Here is a 16229-nt window from a genome sequence, read left to right as displayed (position 1 = left end):
GGGGCATCGGGGCCGGCCCGCTCACTCGCCTGCCCTCTTCCCCCCCCCCAGCCGTCCGGAACGACAGGAACAAGAAGAAGAAGGAGGCGCCGAAGCAGGAGTGTTCGGAGAGCTACATCCTCACGCCCGAGGTGGAGGATCTCATTGAGAAAGTGCGCAAAGCCCACCAGGAGACCTTCCCCGCCCTCTGCCAGCTCGGCAAATACACTACGGTGAGTGCCTGGCCCGGCGCCCCGACCTCCAGGAAACGCTGCCACGAGGCGTCGGGAGTGAGGAGCAGCGGCAGTTCGGGGGCTGGGATCAGGATTAGGGTGAGCAGAAGTGGGGCTGGAGCTCCGGGGGGCCAGGCTGCATCTAGGAACCTTCACTCCCCCAGCTGTGAGCACGGCCCTACGGCCCCTGATGTCCCTGCTAGTCCCCCATGCGTTCCTCTGTGTTCCCAGCCCCCTGCTGCCTTGGCCGGGGGTGCAAAAAGTGTAGGGGGCTGGGAGCCAGGACTCCTGGGTTTTCTCCCCAGCTCTGGGAAGGGAATGGGGTCTAGTGGTGAGAGCGGGGGGCTGGGAGCTAGGACTCCTGGGTTCTGTCCCTGATTCGCTGCATGCCCTTGGACAACTTGCTTCTCCACCCTGTCCCTCAGTTTCCCCAGCTGTGCTGTGGGCCCCTTGCATCTTTAGTTAAGTACTGATTGGGAGGTGCTGCGAGGGCGGGGTGCTGTTCATGCCAGGGGCCCCCTGTGGGGGTGAGGAGCTGGTGGAACCGGCCCCTGGCCCTCCCCTTCCCGCTCACCATGTCCGGCGCATCCCTGCAGAACAACAGCTCGGAGCAGCGGGTCTCGCTGGACATCGACCTGTGGGACAAGTTCAGTGAACTCTCCACCAAGTGCATCATCAAGACGGTGGAGTTCGCCAAGCAGCTGCCCGGCTTCACCACGCTCACCATCGCTGACCAGATCACCCTGCTCAAGGCCGCCTGCCTGGACATCCTGGTGAGCCCCCCACCGTGCTGTTCCCTGCCTGGCCAGCTGGGGGCAGTGTCCCCTGGAGGGCTGGTTCTTGGCACTGGGGGTTGTACCGGGGGCACGGATGGGGCAGACCAGGGAGCATGGGGTGGGGTTGGTGCCAGGGGGCAGTGGGGAGCAGGGCTGGGGTGTAGTGGGGGAGCAAGGCTGGGAGGCAGTGCTGGGGGCAGAGGAGCAAGGGACAGTGGGGTTGGTGCGAGGGGGCAGGGCCAGAGGCAGTGGTGTTGGTGCTGGGGGGCAGTGCTGGAGGGCAGGGGGCAGGGCCAGAGGGGAGCAGGTCTGGAGGGCAGGGCCAGAGGCAGTGGTGTTGGTGCCGGGGGACAGTGGGGGGGCAGTGCCGTAGGACAGAGGGGGCAGTGGGGGGCAGTGCTGGAGGACGGGGGGCAGGGCAAGAGGCAGTGGTGTTGGTGCTGGGGGGCAGTGCCAGAGGACGAGGGGCAGGACTCACCCTAGCTCTCCCCCCCCCAGATCCTGCGGATCTGCACACGCTACACGCCGGAGCAGGACACCATGACCTTCTCGGACGGGCTGACCCTGAACCGAACCCAGATGCACAACGCCGGGTTCGGGCCGCTCACCGACCTGGTCTTCGCCTTCGCCAACCAGCTGCTCCCGCTGGAGATGGACGATGCGGAGACCGGGCTGCTCAGCGCCATCTGCCTCATCTGCGGGGGTGAGAGCGGGGGGCGCTGGGGTGGGGCGGGGCTGGGCAGGAGCCCGGGTGGGGGGTGTTGGAGGTGCCCAGGACAGGGCTCTCCTACCCCCCGATAGTTCCGTTTGCCGTCTCTCTACATCGGGGTTGAGGCCGGAACTCTCCGGTGTCCCGACGTGACCCTACAATAACAAACCAGAGGGGAGTGGGGAGATGGGTCCCGGGTCCCTCCCGTCCCCCCCCAAACAAACGAGCTCCCCCTGGTGGGGCGGGGGGGGAGTCTCGAGTCCTGCTCGACAGCACCCCCTGGTGGGGAGCTGGGCACTAAACTCTGGCTTCATGGCTGGGCTCCCGGCCCCTTGCCCCCCCCCAGATCGCCAGGACCTGAGCAGGCCGACAAGGTGGACAAGCTGCAGGAGCCGCTGCTGGAGGCGCTGAAGATCTACGTGAGGAAGAGGAGGCCCAACAAGCCCCACATGTTCCCCAAGATGCTGATGAAGATCACGGACCTGCGCAGCATCAGCGCCAAGGGTGAGAGCCCGGCTGGGTGGGGCTGGAGGGGAGGGGCTGGGGCGGGGCAAAGGGGAGAGAGCCTAGGCTGGTGAGGGGCTGGCACGGGGGCTTCTCCCTCCCCCCAGGCAGTGGGGCGCTATGATTTGGGCTGGAGTTTGGCCGTGGGGCCAGGTTTCTCCCCCCACGTGTGTGTGACCGAGGGAGGGGGGCAGGCTGAGTGCAGAGAGGGTGACTCCAAGCAGTGTCCGGGTCTGGCTCGCGCTGAGCCGTCTCCCCCCGTCTGCCCGCAGGCGCCGAGCGGGTGATCACGCTGAAGATGGAGATCCCCGGCTCCATGCCGCCCCTCATCCAGGAGATGCTGGAGAACTCGGAGGGCCTGGACACGCTGGGCGGGCAGCCGGGCGCCTCCCGCGTGAGCAGCCTGGCGCCGCCCCCCGGCAGCTGCAGCCCCAGCCTGTCGCCCAGCTCCAACAGAAGCAGCCCGGCCACCCACTCGCCGTGACGCCGCGGCCGGCGCCGGCGTCAGGACGCCGTTCTTGCTCTTTGCTGCCAGGCCCGAGGGCCGCATGGCAAGCCAAGGAGGAGGGGGAGGAGGTGACGCTGCCACGGGCCACCCCCCCCCTCCGGGCCCCAGCCCGTTCCTGTCCGTACCAGCACACACTGTGGCCATGGCTTCCCTGTTGACTTGTGACGGACTCTTCCGTAGAATCAGAAGTGGATCCCGTGGGCACTGCCAGGGGGCACTGAGCCCTCGCTGGGATCAGCTGGGGCCGGTTTACAGACCCCCAGCGACTGATGTTTGTACCCAGGTTGGAGCAAACTAGCGCCCCGCTCCCCCCCACTCTCACCCCCCCCAGCGCGCTGTCGCAGGGGTCCGGCCCACGGCTGGGGGGCGCTGCACCCATGTGAAGATGAAGTGTCTTTTGGTTGAGTTGCATTTCAAGTGTTTCCGGGGGGGGTTGGGGGGAGAGGGTCAGTTTGGGAAACGTTAGTTGTTTTTTAAAATTTTCATGAGCAAAATCGATCAGCGGATTGTGGCCGTCACGCGCACCCCCCCACACACCATGTTCCCCCCACACACACACGCCTGTCGTCACCAGCAAAACCAACAACAATCCAATTCGCTTGTCAGGTAAAACCAGAAACACCCGCCAGGAACCAGAGGCCGATTCATTGCAAAGCCAGACAAAGCCAGATTATATATCTATAAATAGCTATAAATATCTATAAATACCTTTTAAAAACTTTGTAAAAGTCGGGAGGGGTTTTTAGAGACGTGCTGCGGTTGGCAAGGGGGGGTCCCGGATCTGGATGTGAAGTGGGGGCGGGGAGGGGGCTGGGGGGGGGGACAGGGGTCCACACAATTTATTATTATTAAATTTTTTTGTTGTTGTTGAGGTTTTTGTGGCTTTGGACTCTCTGGGGAGAAGTTGAAAGGAAGAAAAACACAAACCAAAGGAGGCCCCCCCAGGGGTATTCCCCCCCCGCATGCCACTGGGCTGCCCCCCCAGGGGTATTCCTCCCCTCCCCAATGTACGTAAACCGTTCTTGTTCCCTCTGAAATCCAGTTGGGGGGTGCTGGATGCGGCCTGTCGTTCTCTGCCTGGGAGGGGGGGGGGGGGAAGCTGTTTGATTTGAAGCCTGTTTTGGGGGGGGGCAGCGACCTCCACAGATAAAATCTGGGGGCACATAGGCTGGCGCGTGGCACCGTGGGGGGGCGGGTGGCTTAGTGCCTGGGGGGCTGCTGCTCATTCACCTGCTTGGTCTGTTCCTGTCACACACAGGGGTTTGGGGGGGGGGGCAGAGCTGAGCCTGGCATTGGCCCAGCCGCCCTGTTATCCCCCCAGGGCCCTGGCTGCCCCCGACCCGGGCCTGCCCCACATGATCAGGTCTGGGCCCGGGGTGAAGATGGGGCTGGAGCTTGCACTCTCTGGGGACAGGCAGGAGGCCAGGCCAGGGGGTGGCGTTAGTCTGCTGGTGCCCTGGGCCCCACCTCATCCCCCGGCTCCCCCAGGCCGGCTGCTCTGGTGCAGGCATGGGGCTTATAGCCTGTTAGCGGGGGGGCAGCAGGGTTCCCTGGCCTGGGTGAGTCTCCTCCCCTGCCACACGCCCATCTCCTTGTGGTGTCTGCCCTGCGACGGGAATGGCTGGTCGGGGGGTGGGAACTGGCTGCAGCACTTGCTTCCCCCGCCCCCCCCCCCCCCCCCCCCCGGTCCCTGCCCTGCTATCACACAGACAGGTTGGCCCGGTTGGCGTATTCCACCGACCCCGCCCAACTCCAGCTGGGTGCCCCACGCAGCCGGGCCAGGCACACCCTAGGCTGCTGGGGGGCGTGAAGCCGAGCACGACCAGCTGAGAACCGGGGGGGGGTCTCGCTTGGGGAGAAGCACCTAGAGTCCAGGAAAGCAGCTGCCCTCCTCACCTGAGACACACACTGTGGGCGGGGGGGCAGCGTCCCGGGGCCGGTGGACGGGTGGCTCTGAGCCATGAGTGTCAGCCGGGCGTGGGGGCCATTGGCCAGACCCTGGGCTGGCAGAGGGCACTGGGAAGAGCCGGGTCGCCCGGGACGGGCAGGCTCTGCTCGGGGCGAGCTCAGCCCTAGGCTCCGACCCGCCCAGGTGCGGGCAGGGCAGGGGCACACGGTGCGGCCCAGCACCGGTGCTGGCAGAGGCCCAGAGGGGAGGGCCAGGGCTTGCCTGAGCCAGCTCCTGGTGCCCGCCCTGACGTGTCAAGGGCAGCACTGGGGGCTGGGCCGGGATCCGCCCGGCTGAGCCGAGGGCAGATCCTGCCCGGGGAGGGGAGGGGGGCTGCTCATTTTCAGGGTTGTGGCTTATTAAAGCATCCTGGGCCCCATGGGCCTGCTGCTCTGGGCTCTGGGCACCAGGGGGCAGCAAAGCTGCGCTGCTGCTCCCCCCCCCCCACACACACACACAGTGCCTGGGCTCTGAGCAGCCTACGCCCCCCCCCAGCAGACGTATTAATACCAGGGCTGTTGATTAATCAGTTAACTCGCGCGTGAGTCAAATTAATCGTGATTAATCGCACTGTTACTCGGATACCAATGGAAATGGATTCACTATTTTTGGATGCTTTTCTACATTTTCAAATGTATCGATTTCTGTTACAACACCGAATACGACATATTCAGTGCTCCCTTTCTGTTCGTTTTCATTACACATATTTGCAGTGTAAAAATGATAAAAGAAATAGTCTTTTTCAATTCACCTCTCCACGTACTGTAGTGCAATCTCTTTGTCCTGAAAGTGCAACTTATGAATGTGGAACTTTTTTTGTTACATAACTGCACTCAAAAACAGAACAATGGAAAACTTCAGAGCCTACAGGTCCACTCAGTCCTACTTCTTGTTCAGCCAATCGCTGAGACAGACACGTTTGGTTACATTTACAGGAGATAATGCTGCCCTCTTCTTATTTACCATGTCACCAGAAAGTGAGAACAGGCATTTGCATGGCACTTTTGTAAGTGGCATTGCAAGGTATTTACATGCCAGATATGCTAAACATCCGTATGCCCCTTCATGCTTCAACCACCATTCCAGAGGACATGCTTCCATGCTTATGATGCTTGTTAAAAAAATAATCCGTTAATTAAATTTGTGACTGAACTCCTTGGGGGAGAATTGTATAGCCCCTGTTCTGTTTTACCTGCATTCTGCCCTATATTTCATCATATAGCAGTCTCGGATGATGACCCAGCACATGTTGTCTGATTTACGAACACTGTCACTGCAGATTTGACAAAACGCAAAGAAGGTACCAATGTGAGATTTCTAAAAATAGCTACAGCACTTGACTCCAGGTTTAAGAATCTGAAGTGCCTTCCAAAATCTGAGAGGGACAAGGTGTGGAGCATGCTGCCAAGAGTCTTAAAAGAGCAACACTCCAATGCGGGAACTACAGAACCTGAACCACCAAAAAAGAAAATCAATCTTCTGCTGGTGGCATCTGACTCAGATAATGAAAATTAACATGCGTCGGTCTGCACTGCTTTGGAGTCTTATCGAGCAGAACCTGTCATCAGCATGGACGCATGTCCCCTGGAATGGTGGTTGAAGCATGAAGGGACATATGAATCTTTAGCACATTTGGCATGTGAATATCTTGTGACGCCGGCTACAACAGTGCCATGAGAACCCCTGTTCTCATTTTCAGGTGACATTGCAAACAAGAAGCGGGCAGGATTATCTCCTGCAACTGTAAACAAACTTGTTTGTCTGAGCGATTGGCTGAACAAGAAGTAGGACTGAGTGGACTTGTAGGCTCTAAAGTTTTACATTGTTCTGTTTTTGAATGCAGGTTTGTTTGTTTTTTGTACATAATTTGACATTTGTAAGTTCAACTTTCAGGATAAAGAGATTGCACTACAGTACTGTATTAGGTGAACTGAAATTTTTGTTTTTTACAGTGCAAATATTTGTAATAAAATAAATAGAAAGTGAGCACTGTACACTTTGTATTTAGTGTTGTAAGTGAAATTAATATTTGAAAATGTAGAAAACATTCAAAACTATTTAAATAAATGGTATTCTATTCTTGTTTAACAGTGCCATTAATCGTGCAATTAATTGTGATTAATTTATTTAATCGCATGACAGTCCTAATTAATACAGCCTCACCCAGGCACCTGCAGCACTATAGCTGGGGAAACTGAGGCACAGCAAGAGCCTTCCCCCACGGTGCGTCAAGGGCAGAGCAGGGAACAGAACCCAGGCATCCTGGCTTAGGTAGTGGTGCTGCCATGAGAGGGTTAATGGGGGGGCCCTGACGCAGGATCTGGCATGGGAGGAGGGGGTTGGTGTTTTTCTTTTCTACCTTTTTTTCCATTAACCTCTGGGCGTGGTACCACCCTCCTGCAACAGGAAACAGGAGACAAGGGGAACCTGGCACCCAGCCAGCCTCCCTCCCCCCCCCCCCCGCATAGCAACCCAACAGCCACTCCTGCCCTCCCGAAATGTGAGACCCTCACTGCAGCGCCCACGGCTGCCACAGGCTCCTGGCCACACACAGAGCGATTGATGGGAACCCTGACCCGCAGCTCCCTGCTAGTCTGTCCCTGGGCTCCCCCACACACACCCTCACACCATGTCCAGCCTGCGCAGGGCAGGGCTGGCGTCTGACACCAGGCTCCACCCCATGCACGGCCATCCCAGGCCCCCAACCGCCGCTAAGCCCACGGGCGTCTGGACCCACACGCCTGGCGTGGCCAGAACAATCCTTACCACACAGCGCGCTGGGCCGGCCTGGGATTCCAACATGGGGCACTGCCAGCATCTCCCCACGGCCGGGCCTGGCCAGGGCTCTGGTTATGGGCACCAGGCTCTGCCATGGTGGGGCCTCCGAGCGCTCAGGCAGAGGGAATGTGTCACTGATGGGACAGGTTGAATTTAGCTCCTGCTCCAAATCCAAGTGTGAAAACGAAGAGAGAACGCGGCCTGTCCCCCCCCCCCCCCCCCCCACGGGCCCGCGCCGCCGTTCGGCTCACACCACGGCACCAACCTCGCTCACAAATGACCGGTTGGGCTCGGGTTTCTTAATTAAAAAGTTTTCTTCTGTTTATTCACACAAAGGTATAAAAATTGGCAATGCCGTTTCGCCTGGCCCCAGAGCCCCCTATCCCTGCCTGCCCCACCCAGCTTCCTGTCTTCGGGAACAGTTTCGTCCCCCAGATGAGCAGCAGGCAGAGGGGCTGGGTCAGTTCATTGCCCCTCGTCTGGTCGCCTACACCAGCTGGAACGAGACCCCAGCTCTCCCATGTGCCAGCCCAATGCTCGAACCCATGGGCCACGCTGTCACTCCTTGTAGCCGGGCCGGCTCCTTTCCTGCCAGGGCAAGACCCAGTTCAGCTCTCTGCCCCCTTGTGGCATGAGGGGCTTGTGCCCTAGACTCAGGGCCCTCTGTGCGCCCAGGGCAGGTCTCTGCCAGGCTGTACGGGGCTGGTACGGACCGCGGGCCCTGGCCACTCAGGGCTGAGAACGTCCCGCTCAGGTCACTGGTTTTGCTGCGGTGGCCCTGCTAAGCGGAGGGCCTGGTGACTGGCACAGATGGGAGTTGGGCCGTAGCGTGAGCCCTAGACCACCAAATCGGCCCTGGCCGCGGCCTGGGAGGCCTTGCTTCCCATGGAGGGGGCTTGGGGCCGGAACAGCGCTGAGGGCTCGTAGTGGTTGGGGACGCTGCAGGCCGCCCCCTTGGCGCCCCTGTCGCCCGGGGGCAGGAAGTGCTGGCACTGCTCGTGCGCCTGGTTGGACCAGTTTTCCTGCTGCTCGTAGGAGGCAGCCGGGGGCTTGTTGGCCGCTGTCCCCTGGCACCTGTCCTTGGCCAGCAGGTGGGCCAGCTCCACCAGGCTGAGCAGGGTGGAGACCACGCCCACCACGAAGTAGAAGAGGATGAAGATGGTTTTCTCGGTGGGCCGGGACACGAAGCAGTCCACGTAGTGGGGGCAGGGCGAGCGCTGGCAGGTGAAGTGCGGCTCCACGTGGAACCCGTACAGTTGCCACTGCCCCACCAGGAAGCTGCTCTCAGCCAGGATGCGCATGGCCACGTTGACCAGGTAGAAGGTGCGGACGTGGTGGGTGCGCTGGCTGGGCTGCAGGCGGGGCGGGCCCGCGGAGCCGCCCTCCTCGCCCTGACGCAGCTTGCCGCTCTGGTGCATGGCGTACATGACGAAGAGCAGGGCGGGCGCCGAGAGCACCACGATGTGGAAGACCCAGAAGCGGTAGTGGGAGATGGGGAAGGCCTTGTCGTAGCAGACCTGTTTGCAGCCCGGCTGCAGCGTGTTGCAGACAAACTCCTCCTGCTCGTCCTCGAAGATGTCGCTGCCCACCGTGGCCAGGATGAGGATGCGGAAGATCAGCATCACCACCAGCCAGAAGCGGCCCACCATGGGCGAGTGCTCCTGCACGGCGTCCAGCAGCGAGCTCAGGAAACTCCACTCGCCCATGGCTGGGGCCGAGGCCGGGGCCGGGGCCGCTCTAGGGGAACCGCACCAGTTAGAGCTGCGGCCTGCTCCCCGCTCTGGGCACCCAGGGGCCCCCCGACGACAGCATGGACATGGACCCCCTGCTAAACACAGCCCCCCTTAGCCAGGAGCCGTAAGCCAGCAACCGGGGGGGGGGGGGGTTGTGCGCCGAGGGTCAAGGCGGTTCTCATCCGTGGGGCTGCAGCGACCGCCCCCCGCCCCGGCTCCTCGCTGCCCGGACTGAGAGCTGCACCCACGAGCCGACCCACGGTGGCACCCGGCCCAAGATGCTGGTGCACTGGCCACGCAGGAGCCCGGCTCTGTGCAGGGCACAGGTGGGACAGGGAGGCTGGGACGGGCTCACGGTTTGTGAGCTGCTGACTCCCGGGGCGGGCTGGGCACGGGCTCCTCTCGAGCAGCAGGGGGACAGGGGCTGAAAGACCCAGGTCCCAGCCCACATGTGGGTCAGGCCCCTGCTCCCCACATGCGATGCCACCCCGCATGCAGCACCCACCTGCAGCCACCTCGGCCTCCCCCCTTGGAGGCAGCCGCTGCTGGCCACCAGCCCGGGCACCCCGGCACGGCGCTGGCATGGGGCACTAGTCTTCTTGGTCACGCAGGGCCAGTCCCGGGGGGGCTCGGGGCAGAGGCTGGCCTGGGCTCCCCCTTTTAAAGCCAAGGGGCTGGAGGGGATCTAGACCCCTGTGGCGTCCTGTCAGCTGTTGCGGCACCAAGGGGCAAAGGCCCTGTCCCCATGGGGCCTGGCTGAGCGCCTCTGATGGGGGGGGGCCCTGCTAGTGTCCAGTGAGTCGGGGCTGGGGGCCCAGCCAGGGACCCCCCGCAGGCCAGGATGTGCTCGTGGCCCACTCACCCCAGGTGTCACCAGTGCCCGGGGGCTGGACCCCCCCGTGCCCAGCCGGTCCCTCCAACCCTGGGGGGCCCAGCCTGCCCCAGCCTGCCCCAGGTGGGCTTTGGGGGAGGGGCGGGGCGGCCCCAGGCCACGAGGGGAGCGGAGCGGGGGGGGGCGTGCGAGGATGTGTCACGCGTGGTGCCAGCCGTGGGGCTCCCTGCCTGGGGGGTGCAGCCCCCCCCGGACTCACCCTGTCCCGGCCCGGCCGAGGGGCTCGCTGTGGGGACGGAGTCGGGGCTATGGCCCATGGGGGGCGCAGTCACCCTTTGCCCCCCCCCAGCCCGGCCGGTACCTGCAGGCGGGGGCTCGTGCGGGGGCCGCGTCCCGGACCCGGACCCGGCTCGGCGCAGGCTGCCCGGGGCTCGCGCATTGTCCGGCCCGGGACTTTCCCTGCAGCTCCGCCTGGCGCCTCTTAAAGAGACAGCGCAGCCCCCCGGGGCAGCCCCCCCCCCTGCAATCCCGCCCCCCGTCCCGCAATCCCGCCCCCCGGGGCGGCCCCCTCCCCCCAGCCCCGCCCCACGGCCCCCTCCTCACAATCCTGCCCCCGGGGCAGCCTCACAGCTGACCAGCGGGCACCTGGCAGCATCTCCCTGCAGCATTGCTGCCCAAGAGCTGGGGGGGAAGGGGCGTCAGACCCCCCCCCCTCTCTTCCAGGTCCCATGCCCCAGGCCTATGGCAGTGGCAGAGGGATGGACCGTTTCTTTCCCCCTCCTCCGCCCTCCAAGCAGGCAGCAGGGGATGGGGCTGGAGGGGCCAAGGGCTGAGCTAAGGAATGAATTTTGGGGGGGGTTGGGGCTGCACAGCAAGGGGAATGTGGGGGGGGCTCAGACTGTACCCACAGCAGAGACAGCCCCCGGTGCCCCATTCCCTGCACCCAGGAGCCCCCATCACCCCATTCGCCAGGCTCCCCTGGGTAGGTCCCTCACCCAGCCCCCAATTCAGTCACCACCCACAATTTCCCAGATTCCCTCACCTGCCCCATTCCCGTCACCCAGAATCCCCCGGGGCCCAGCGCCCCCTTACCTGCTGGGTGCGGCTGCCGGGAGCCAGGCTGGCCCCACGCATCCCCTCACTAACCTCCTCGCAGGCCCAGCTCCTGGAGGCTCTGGGCGGGGTACCAGGATGTGTCCCGGCTGAGACAGGAAAGCCCTTGACTGGCCCCTGCCCCGTGGGAAGACTGCACCCGAGCCCCAGGACCTTGACCTGTGCTGGGTTCGCGCCCAGCGCTGCAGCTGCGTGCCGGCGTTTCAGCTTTCGCTTTCCTCCCCGGTGCGAGCCTGCCTGGAAGAGCTTGGCAGGGCTCACGGGGTCCCTGGGGCAGGACAGCCAAGTGTCATGCCCAGCACGGCCAGCCTGGCGTCTGCAGACAAGGGCATGGGGGCACTGGCACCGAGGGCCTGGGTGAGCCACTGTACAGGTCTGAGCCCCCAACCCACGGGCTGCTCCGTGCCCCTGCTTGGGCGCTGCCCTTGGGAGCGTCTGGGCCTCTCCAGCCAGTCGCCAGCTGCCCCATGGAGCTCCCAAGGTGGCTGGAGCCCCAATAATCCCAGGGGTAGAGGGCAGGCTGGCATCTGCAGGGGCGTGGGCCGGGCAGCCCAGAGCACCCTGATTCCCCCAGCCAAACATCCATTGGCCAGGCAGGATCGCCGGCCCCTCCCGGAACGGCACCAGCCAGGCCAGGCCAGGGCGAAGCCGGGGGTGTCCGGTATTCAGGGCCAATTGCCAAACTCAGCCCCTGCCCTTCCCCCACCCCCCAGGCATTGGCCTGGCAGCTGGAGTTAGTATCCGCTCACCATGCGACTGTGGCTGGGGGGTAACCCCAGGGTGCAGCCTAGAACGTTCCTGCTGGGCCGGGCTACCGTCCCCCCGGCCCAGGCCAGTGCCTGCGCACCTTAGCCGGCTCTTTCAGGCTGTGGCATGGTGCTGGCCAGCATATGCAAGGACAGGCACCTGCAGGTCTGGGCTGGGGAACCGAGACCCAAAGGCCAGACTGGTGGCAAGGCCCCGTGTCAGGGGCAGCAGGGCTCAGACACAAAGAGAATCGGGGTGTGTTCCCCTCCCCCCCCGCACCTCAGCCACGTCCCCCTGCGTTCTCCCTTGGTGCCAGGGACGCAGAGCTTGGAGCTGCCTAGCACAAGGTCCTGCTTTGTGTCTGACACATGGGGGCTCACCCTGGTGCCCAGCCCCACACCGCCTCCCCGCCAGCTGACAGGTGCCACGCCCTCGTCCCGCTGGCTGGGAGCATCCCCTCCTCCCGGCTGGGTTCCCCCTCCTGCAGCCAAGCCCCCGCTGGAGTAGTCAGAGGGGGGGGGGGAGGCGGCGTGGAGCCAGAACGCCCTGGTTCTAGGCCCACCTCCGGGCGTGGGGCCTAATGGGTCGAAGCAGGGGTGGGAACTGGGGCCAGGACTCCTGGGTTCTATTCCAGGCGCTCCCATTCACTGGCTGGGTGAATCTGGGCTGGCCGTGTCACCCTCTCTGTGCTTCAGTCTCCCCCCGTGTAAAATGGGGCTACCGCTGAGCTCAGAGATCGGGGGGCAAACACACATTGATTGAAGAGTTCTGTAACTGTGGGTCCTGGACACGTTGTGGGCTGTGTGGCTCCCGTGCCAGGGGCATGTGCGCCCCATGTGTGTGTGAGGCCCCTCCCCTGCCCAGGGCATATAGGGCAGAGCCACCACAGACCCCCCCCCCCATGTCTCGCACTAGTTCAGACTCCCAGAAAAGGCCGCTGACAAAGCAAGGCTGGGGACTGGGCTTTGGGCTCCAGTGGGTGACAAAAGACCTCGAGGTGAGCCTGTTCTCTCCAGGCGAGCGGGGACTGAGGGGAGGGGGGCTTCAGGAGTCCGGCCTCCCTCCAGCAACCCAGGGAGACACCTTGCAGCACACCTGGACCGGGCGCCAGCAGCCGCAGGGCCACACTGCACTGCTGAGTGCCTGGCAGGAGGGACGGGGGCAGAAGGCGCTGGGCTGTGGCTGGTCACAAGGCCGGGGCACCTCTCTCCCGCGTGCGCCTCAAGCGCTCGACCCGCTTGGGTTGGCTGCGGGGCACCTGGCTCGTCAGTGGCACATGGGGGCCTTACCAGGCCTGCGGCCCAGTGCGTGGGGGCTACGTGAGCATCCCAGCGCAGTGCTAGGAGACGGGCTGATTTCCCGGAAGGTTTTTTCCTGCGGCCCCATTGTTTGCCCTGCGTTATATTTACTAAACAGGAAATGCTCCTAATGCCTGGTTATTCTGTTGCATAAACAGATGCTTTCCCTTTCTCTTTTGCATGGCCTTTCCCAGCCCCCCGGCCTGTCCCCGCTTCGCCCTGAGCCAGAGACCGCTTGGGAAAGCGCGTTCCGCACGCTCCTCGTTTAGTCACTCCCCCGCGGGCCATGCCCCCAGAGTAGCAGCCTCGCACACTGCGTTCCCTGCTGCCGCCACTCTTCCCAAGATCCTATTCTGATGGGAAAAACTTCCTAACTCACTCCCAGGGTGATTAAGCCCTGGAATAAATTGCCTGGGGAGGTTGTGGAATTTCCATCAGTGGGGATTTTTAAGAGCAGGTTGGTGAAACGCCTGTCAGGGATGGTCGGTAATACTTAGTCCTGCCGTGAGTGCAGGGGACTGGACTAGATGACCTCCCTCTCGAGGTCCCTTCCAGCCCTATGAGTCTATGAATCAGGACTCCTGGGTCCTATTCCCAGCTCTGCCACTGACTCACTTTGCAACCTTGGGTGAGCCACGTCCCTCTGTGCCTCAATTTCCCCACTGGCAACCAGTGTTCTCTCCGGCAGAGCGAGCCTGCTCGGCCATACCTGTCTGGGTACCTCTGACCAGACGTATTTCCAAAGCGACTCTGTCCTCGCCCGTCACGTCGCCCCTCCGTGACTCAGTTTCCCCACGAGGAATAGCCCGAACCCATCAACGTGATTGTGGAGATTAAGCAGTAAGTGTTTGTCAAATGCTAAATACCGTTCGAACACCCTCCAGCACTGTGGCCAGATTCCCTGGAAAAGGCACAGCTCAGGAGCGAAGGGAGGAAATCGTAGGATAGCGGCATCCACACAGCGTGTATACAGTGGGCAGGACCTCACTGTAGTGCCTGCAACGCGAAAGCAAGGCTCCGAATCCTGAGCTCGGCATGTGACGTACGGAGCCTGGCGCTTTTCTAACACTGAGCTCCTTAAATGGTCCCTCAGACGGGACGTGCCGGAGACGCTCTCCAGAGCCCGGCAGTGGAAAATCAGACACAGCTTTCCACACTTGACTGTCTTCCAATAAACACTTCACTTCCACTGATACGGCTCCCAGCGAGCCCCTGCCGGCTCCTGGGCCCTACTTGTGCTCCAGCTCCGGCCTGGCCTGGGTTAAAAGCCCAGGGCGAACTGGGTGACACACACACACACGCAGGAAGCGGATGTGACCCACACACTGAAGTATGTAATGTAGCCATGACGGTTCAGCCAAACGCAATGGGAGGTCGAGCCAATCAGCATGCCGGCTGGTGTAGATCGTTCGTTGCCTCTTATGATGGATTCTGGGATTGGAGCACAACAAATCCATCACATTTGTCACCCCATTGGCCGGATCTCACCCAGCAGTCACACGGGCGCCCAAAGCCACCACCTGTAGCAGATGGCAGCACCCTGTGCGGGGCAGGAAATCTATGGGGCTTGGGCAGCTCTTCCAAGGAAAAATCCATGTCCATTTGTAACCAAGCTCCCGGTGGGGTTCGGATGCCCCGGTTCAGCCGCGCGTCAGTGTCACCTCTCTGCTGGACACTGCTGGTCCCAGTGCATCTTGCTTTCCAGATAAAGCCACCCGAACGCCAGTCCCCGCTGGCAGGAAATACATGCCCCCGGGCCACCTCAGCCCGAGTGAGTGCGGGGAAGGATTCGCATCTGTCACCCTGAGGCATCGCGCCGAGGTTTCAATGTGTGACTTGGAGACAGAGCGACCTCAGCCTGGGCGGGGGCGATTCGCTGTGATCAGGAGGATTTCAGCACCAGCTCGTCCCAGTAGGACCCTGTGGCTGTCTCCTCGTGGCCTGGAAAAGCAGAACTAGTGGCCAGGCTACCTACTGCAGGTCTGGCCCAGCCTCCACGCACAGCGACTGCATGAACCGTCCCTTCCTTACCCACAAGCCCAGCGCCCCGTGCACTTGGACACTAACGGCTGGGGCCAGGAGCTGTGGGCTCTTATTAGCCCTGCAGAACCAGCACAGCACACGCCGGCCTCTGCTCCTCCTTGGGCATCAGCAGAACGGCTCCGAGTGCAATCCCTGAACCAACCAGCAACACCCAGGGAAGCCCAGCGGGGAACAGAGGCTTCAACGAGGCGCACCCAGGACAGCAAAAGCTTTCTTACGCGTGCTGGGGCATGAGAAGGAAAAAGGCCAGCAGGGGGCTCAGACCTGGGGCGCTGGCAGCCTGGGTAGTTAGACAATGATTAGTTATGTAAGATCTGGGCCCCTTTGCGGTGGGCCTTTCACACACAGGGTGGAGCCAGCCCCTGCCTCGGAGAGCTCCCAAGCTAAAGAGACCCGACAGACACAGCTGGGAGGAGCAAAGGCAGAGTCCAAGGTCACTCAGCTGATCTGTGGCATCTGATGCACTTGGCCCTTGCAAGGAACGGCAGTAAAATCCAAGGCAATCCCTTGTAAAGCACACCTGGGGCACTGCCACGCCTGGCAGCACAGCTCAGCCCTTGGCGCTTTATGGCCGGTCTCACCCACCACCAAGGACACGAGCTGGACCTTTCACCCCTCACCTGCTCTCCTCCACCCCCAACCTGCCACCCAGACTTTGTCCTGCACCCCCCAAGCTGGCTGAACTGCTGGAGCAGGCACTAGGTGCGGTATTTCTACGGGGGGCTGGCCGGGCTGGCATTTCCCCTCGCAAGCGGCCTGTGATAACAACTCTTATCTCTCCTGGCACGTGTTCAGCTTTCGAGCTCTCCCCCCCTCGCTCTGCTGCTCCCCGCCCTGGGCGGACTCAGATCACTGCTCACCACACGCTGCCTATCGCCCACTGACTTCCGACAGGACGGTCACAGGACCCCTGCTGGCATCCGGCTCCTCTTTACCTCTGGTGCTGCACCAGCGCCTCTCCCCTGCCTTTCACAGCAGCCAAGCGGCCAGCCCAGGGGGCTAGGAGAAAGCAGTGCACCAGGGCTGGT

The 16229-nt window shown here is 62.5% G+C and overlaps 2 protein-coding genes across 6 annotated transcripts in view; one reads left to right on the top strand and one right to left on the bottom strand.

Annotated features, from left to right (window-relative positions):
- RARA (retinoic acid receptor alpha) overlaps window positions 1–3366 on the top strand; it is a 49591-nt gene extending 46225 nt beyond the window's left edge. The window contains 6 exon segments of the mRNA XM_065577368.1: window positions 52–212; window positions 809–985; window positions 1487–1691; window positions 2044–2052; window positions 2055–2201; window positions 2474–3366. Of these exon segments, the coding sequence (XP_065433440.1) occupies window positions 52–212; window positions 809–985; window positions 1487–1691; window positions 2044–2052; window positions 2055–2201; window positions 2474–2685 (911 nt within the window). The 3' untranslated portion in view covers window positions 2686–3366.
- A 4364-nt stretch (window positions 3367–7730) lies between these two features.
- On the bottom strand, window positions 7731–14366 carry GJD3 (gap junction protein delta 3). 5 transcript variants are annotated; one of them, XM_042844591.2, is made up of 2 exons: window positions 14025–14366; window positions 7731–9172 (listed from the first exon to the last, which is right to left on the bottom strand). In XM_042844591.2, exon 2 carries the CDS (start codon window positions 9139–9141, stop codon window positions 8272–8274), a length of 870 nt encoding a protein of 289 aa, XP_042700525.2. In that variant the 5' UTR covers window positions 9142–9172; window positions 14025–14366; the 3' UTR covers window positions 7731–8271. The 5 variants fall into 5 exon arrangements, with proteins under 5 accessions (XP_042700525.2, XP_042700524.2, XP_005294174.2 ...); XM_042844590.2 differs by lacking the exon at window positions 14025–14366 and adding an exon at window positions 13774–14007; XM_005294117.5 differs by lacking the exon at window positions 14025–14366 and adding an exon at window positions 11093–13742.
- Window positions 14367–16229: the final 1863 nt, after the last annotated feature.

This window comes from Chrysemys picta, chromosome 24 (genome assembly GCF_011386835.1).
Source record: "Chrysemys picta bellii isolate R12L10 chromosome 24, ASM1138683v2, whole genome shotgun sequence".
Taxonomy (NCBI): Eukaryota; Metazoa; Chordata; order Testudines; family Emydidae; genus Chrysemys; species Chrysemys picta.
The sequence above is the reverse complement of the archived record's forward strand: the minus strand, read 5'-3'. Positions and strand labels throughout refer to the sequence as shown.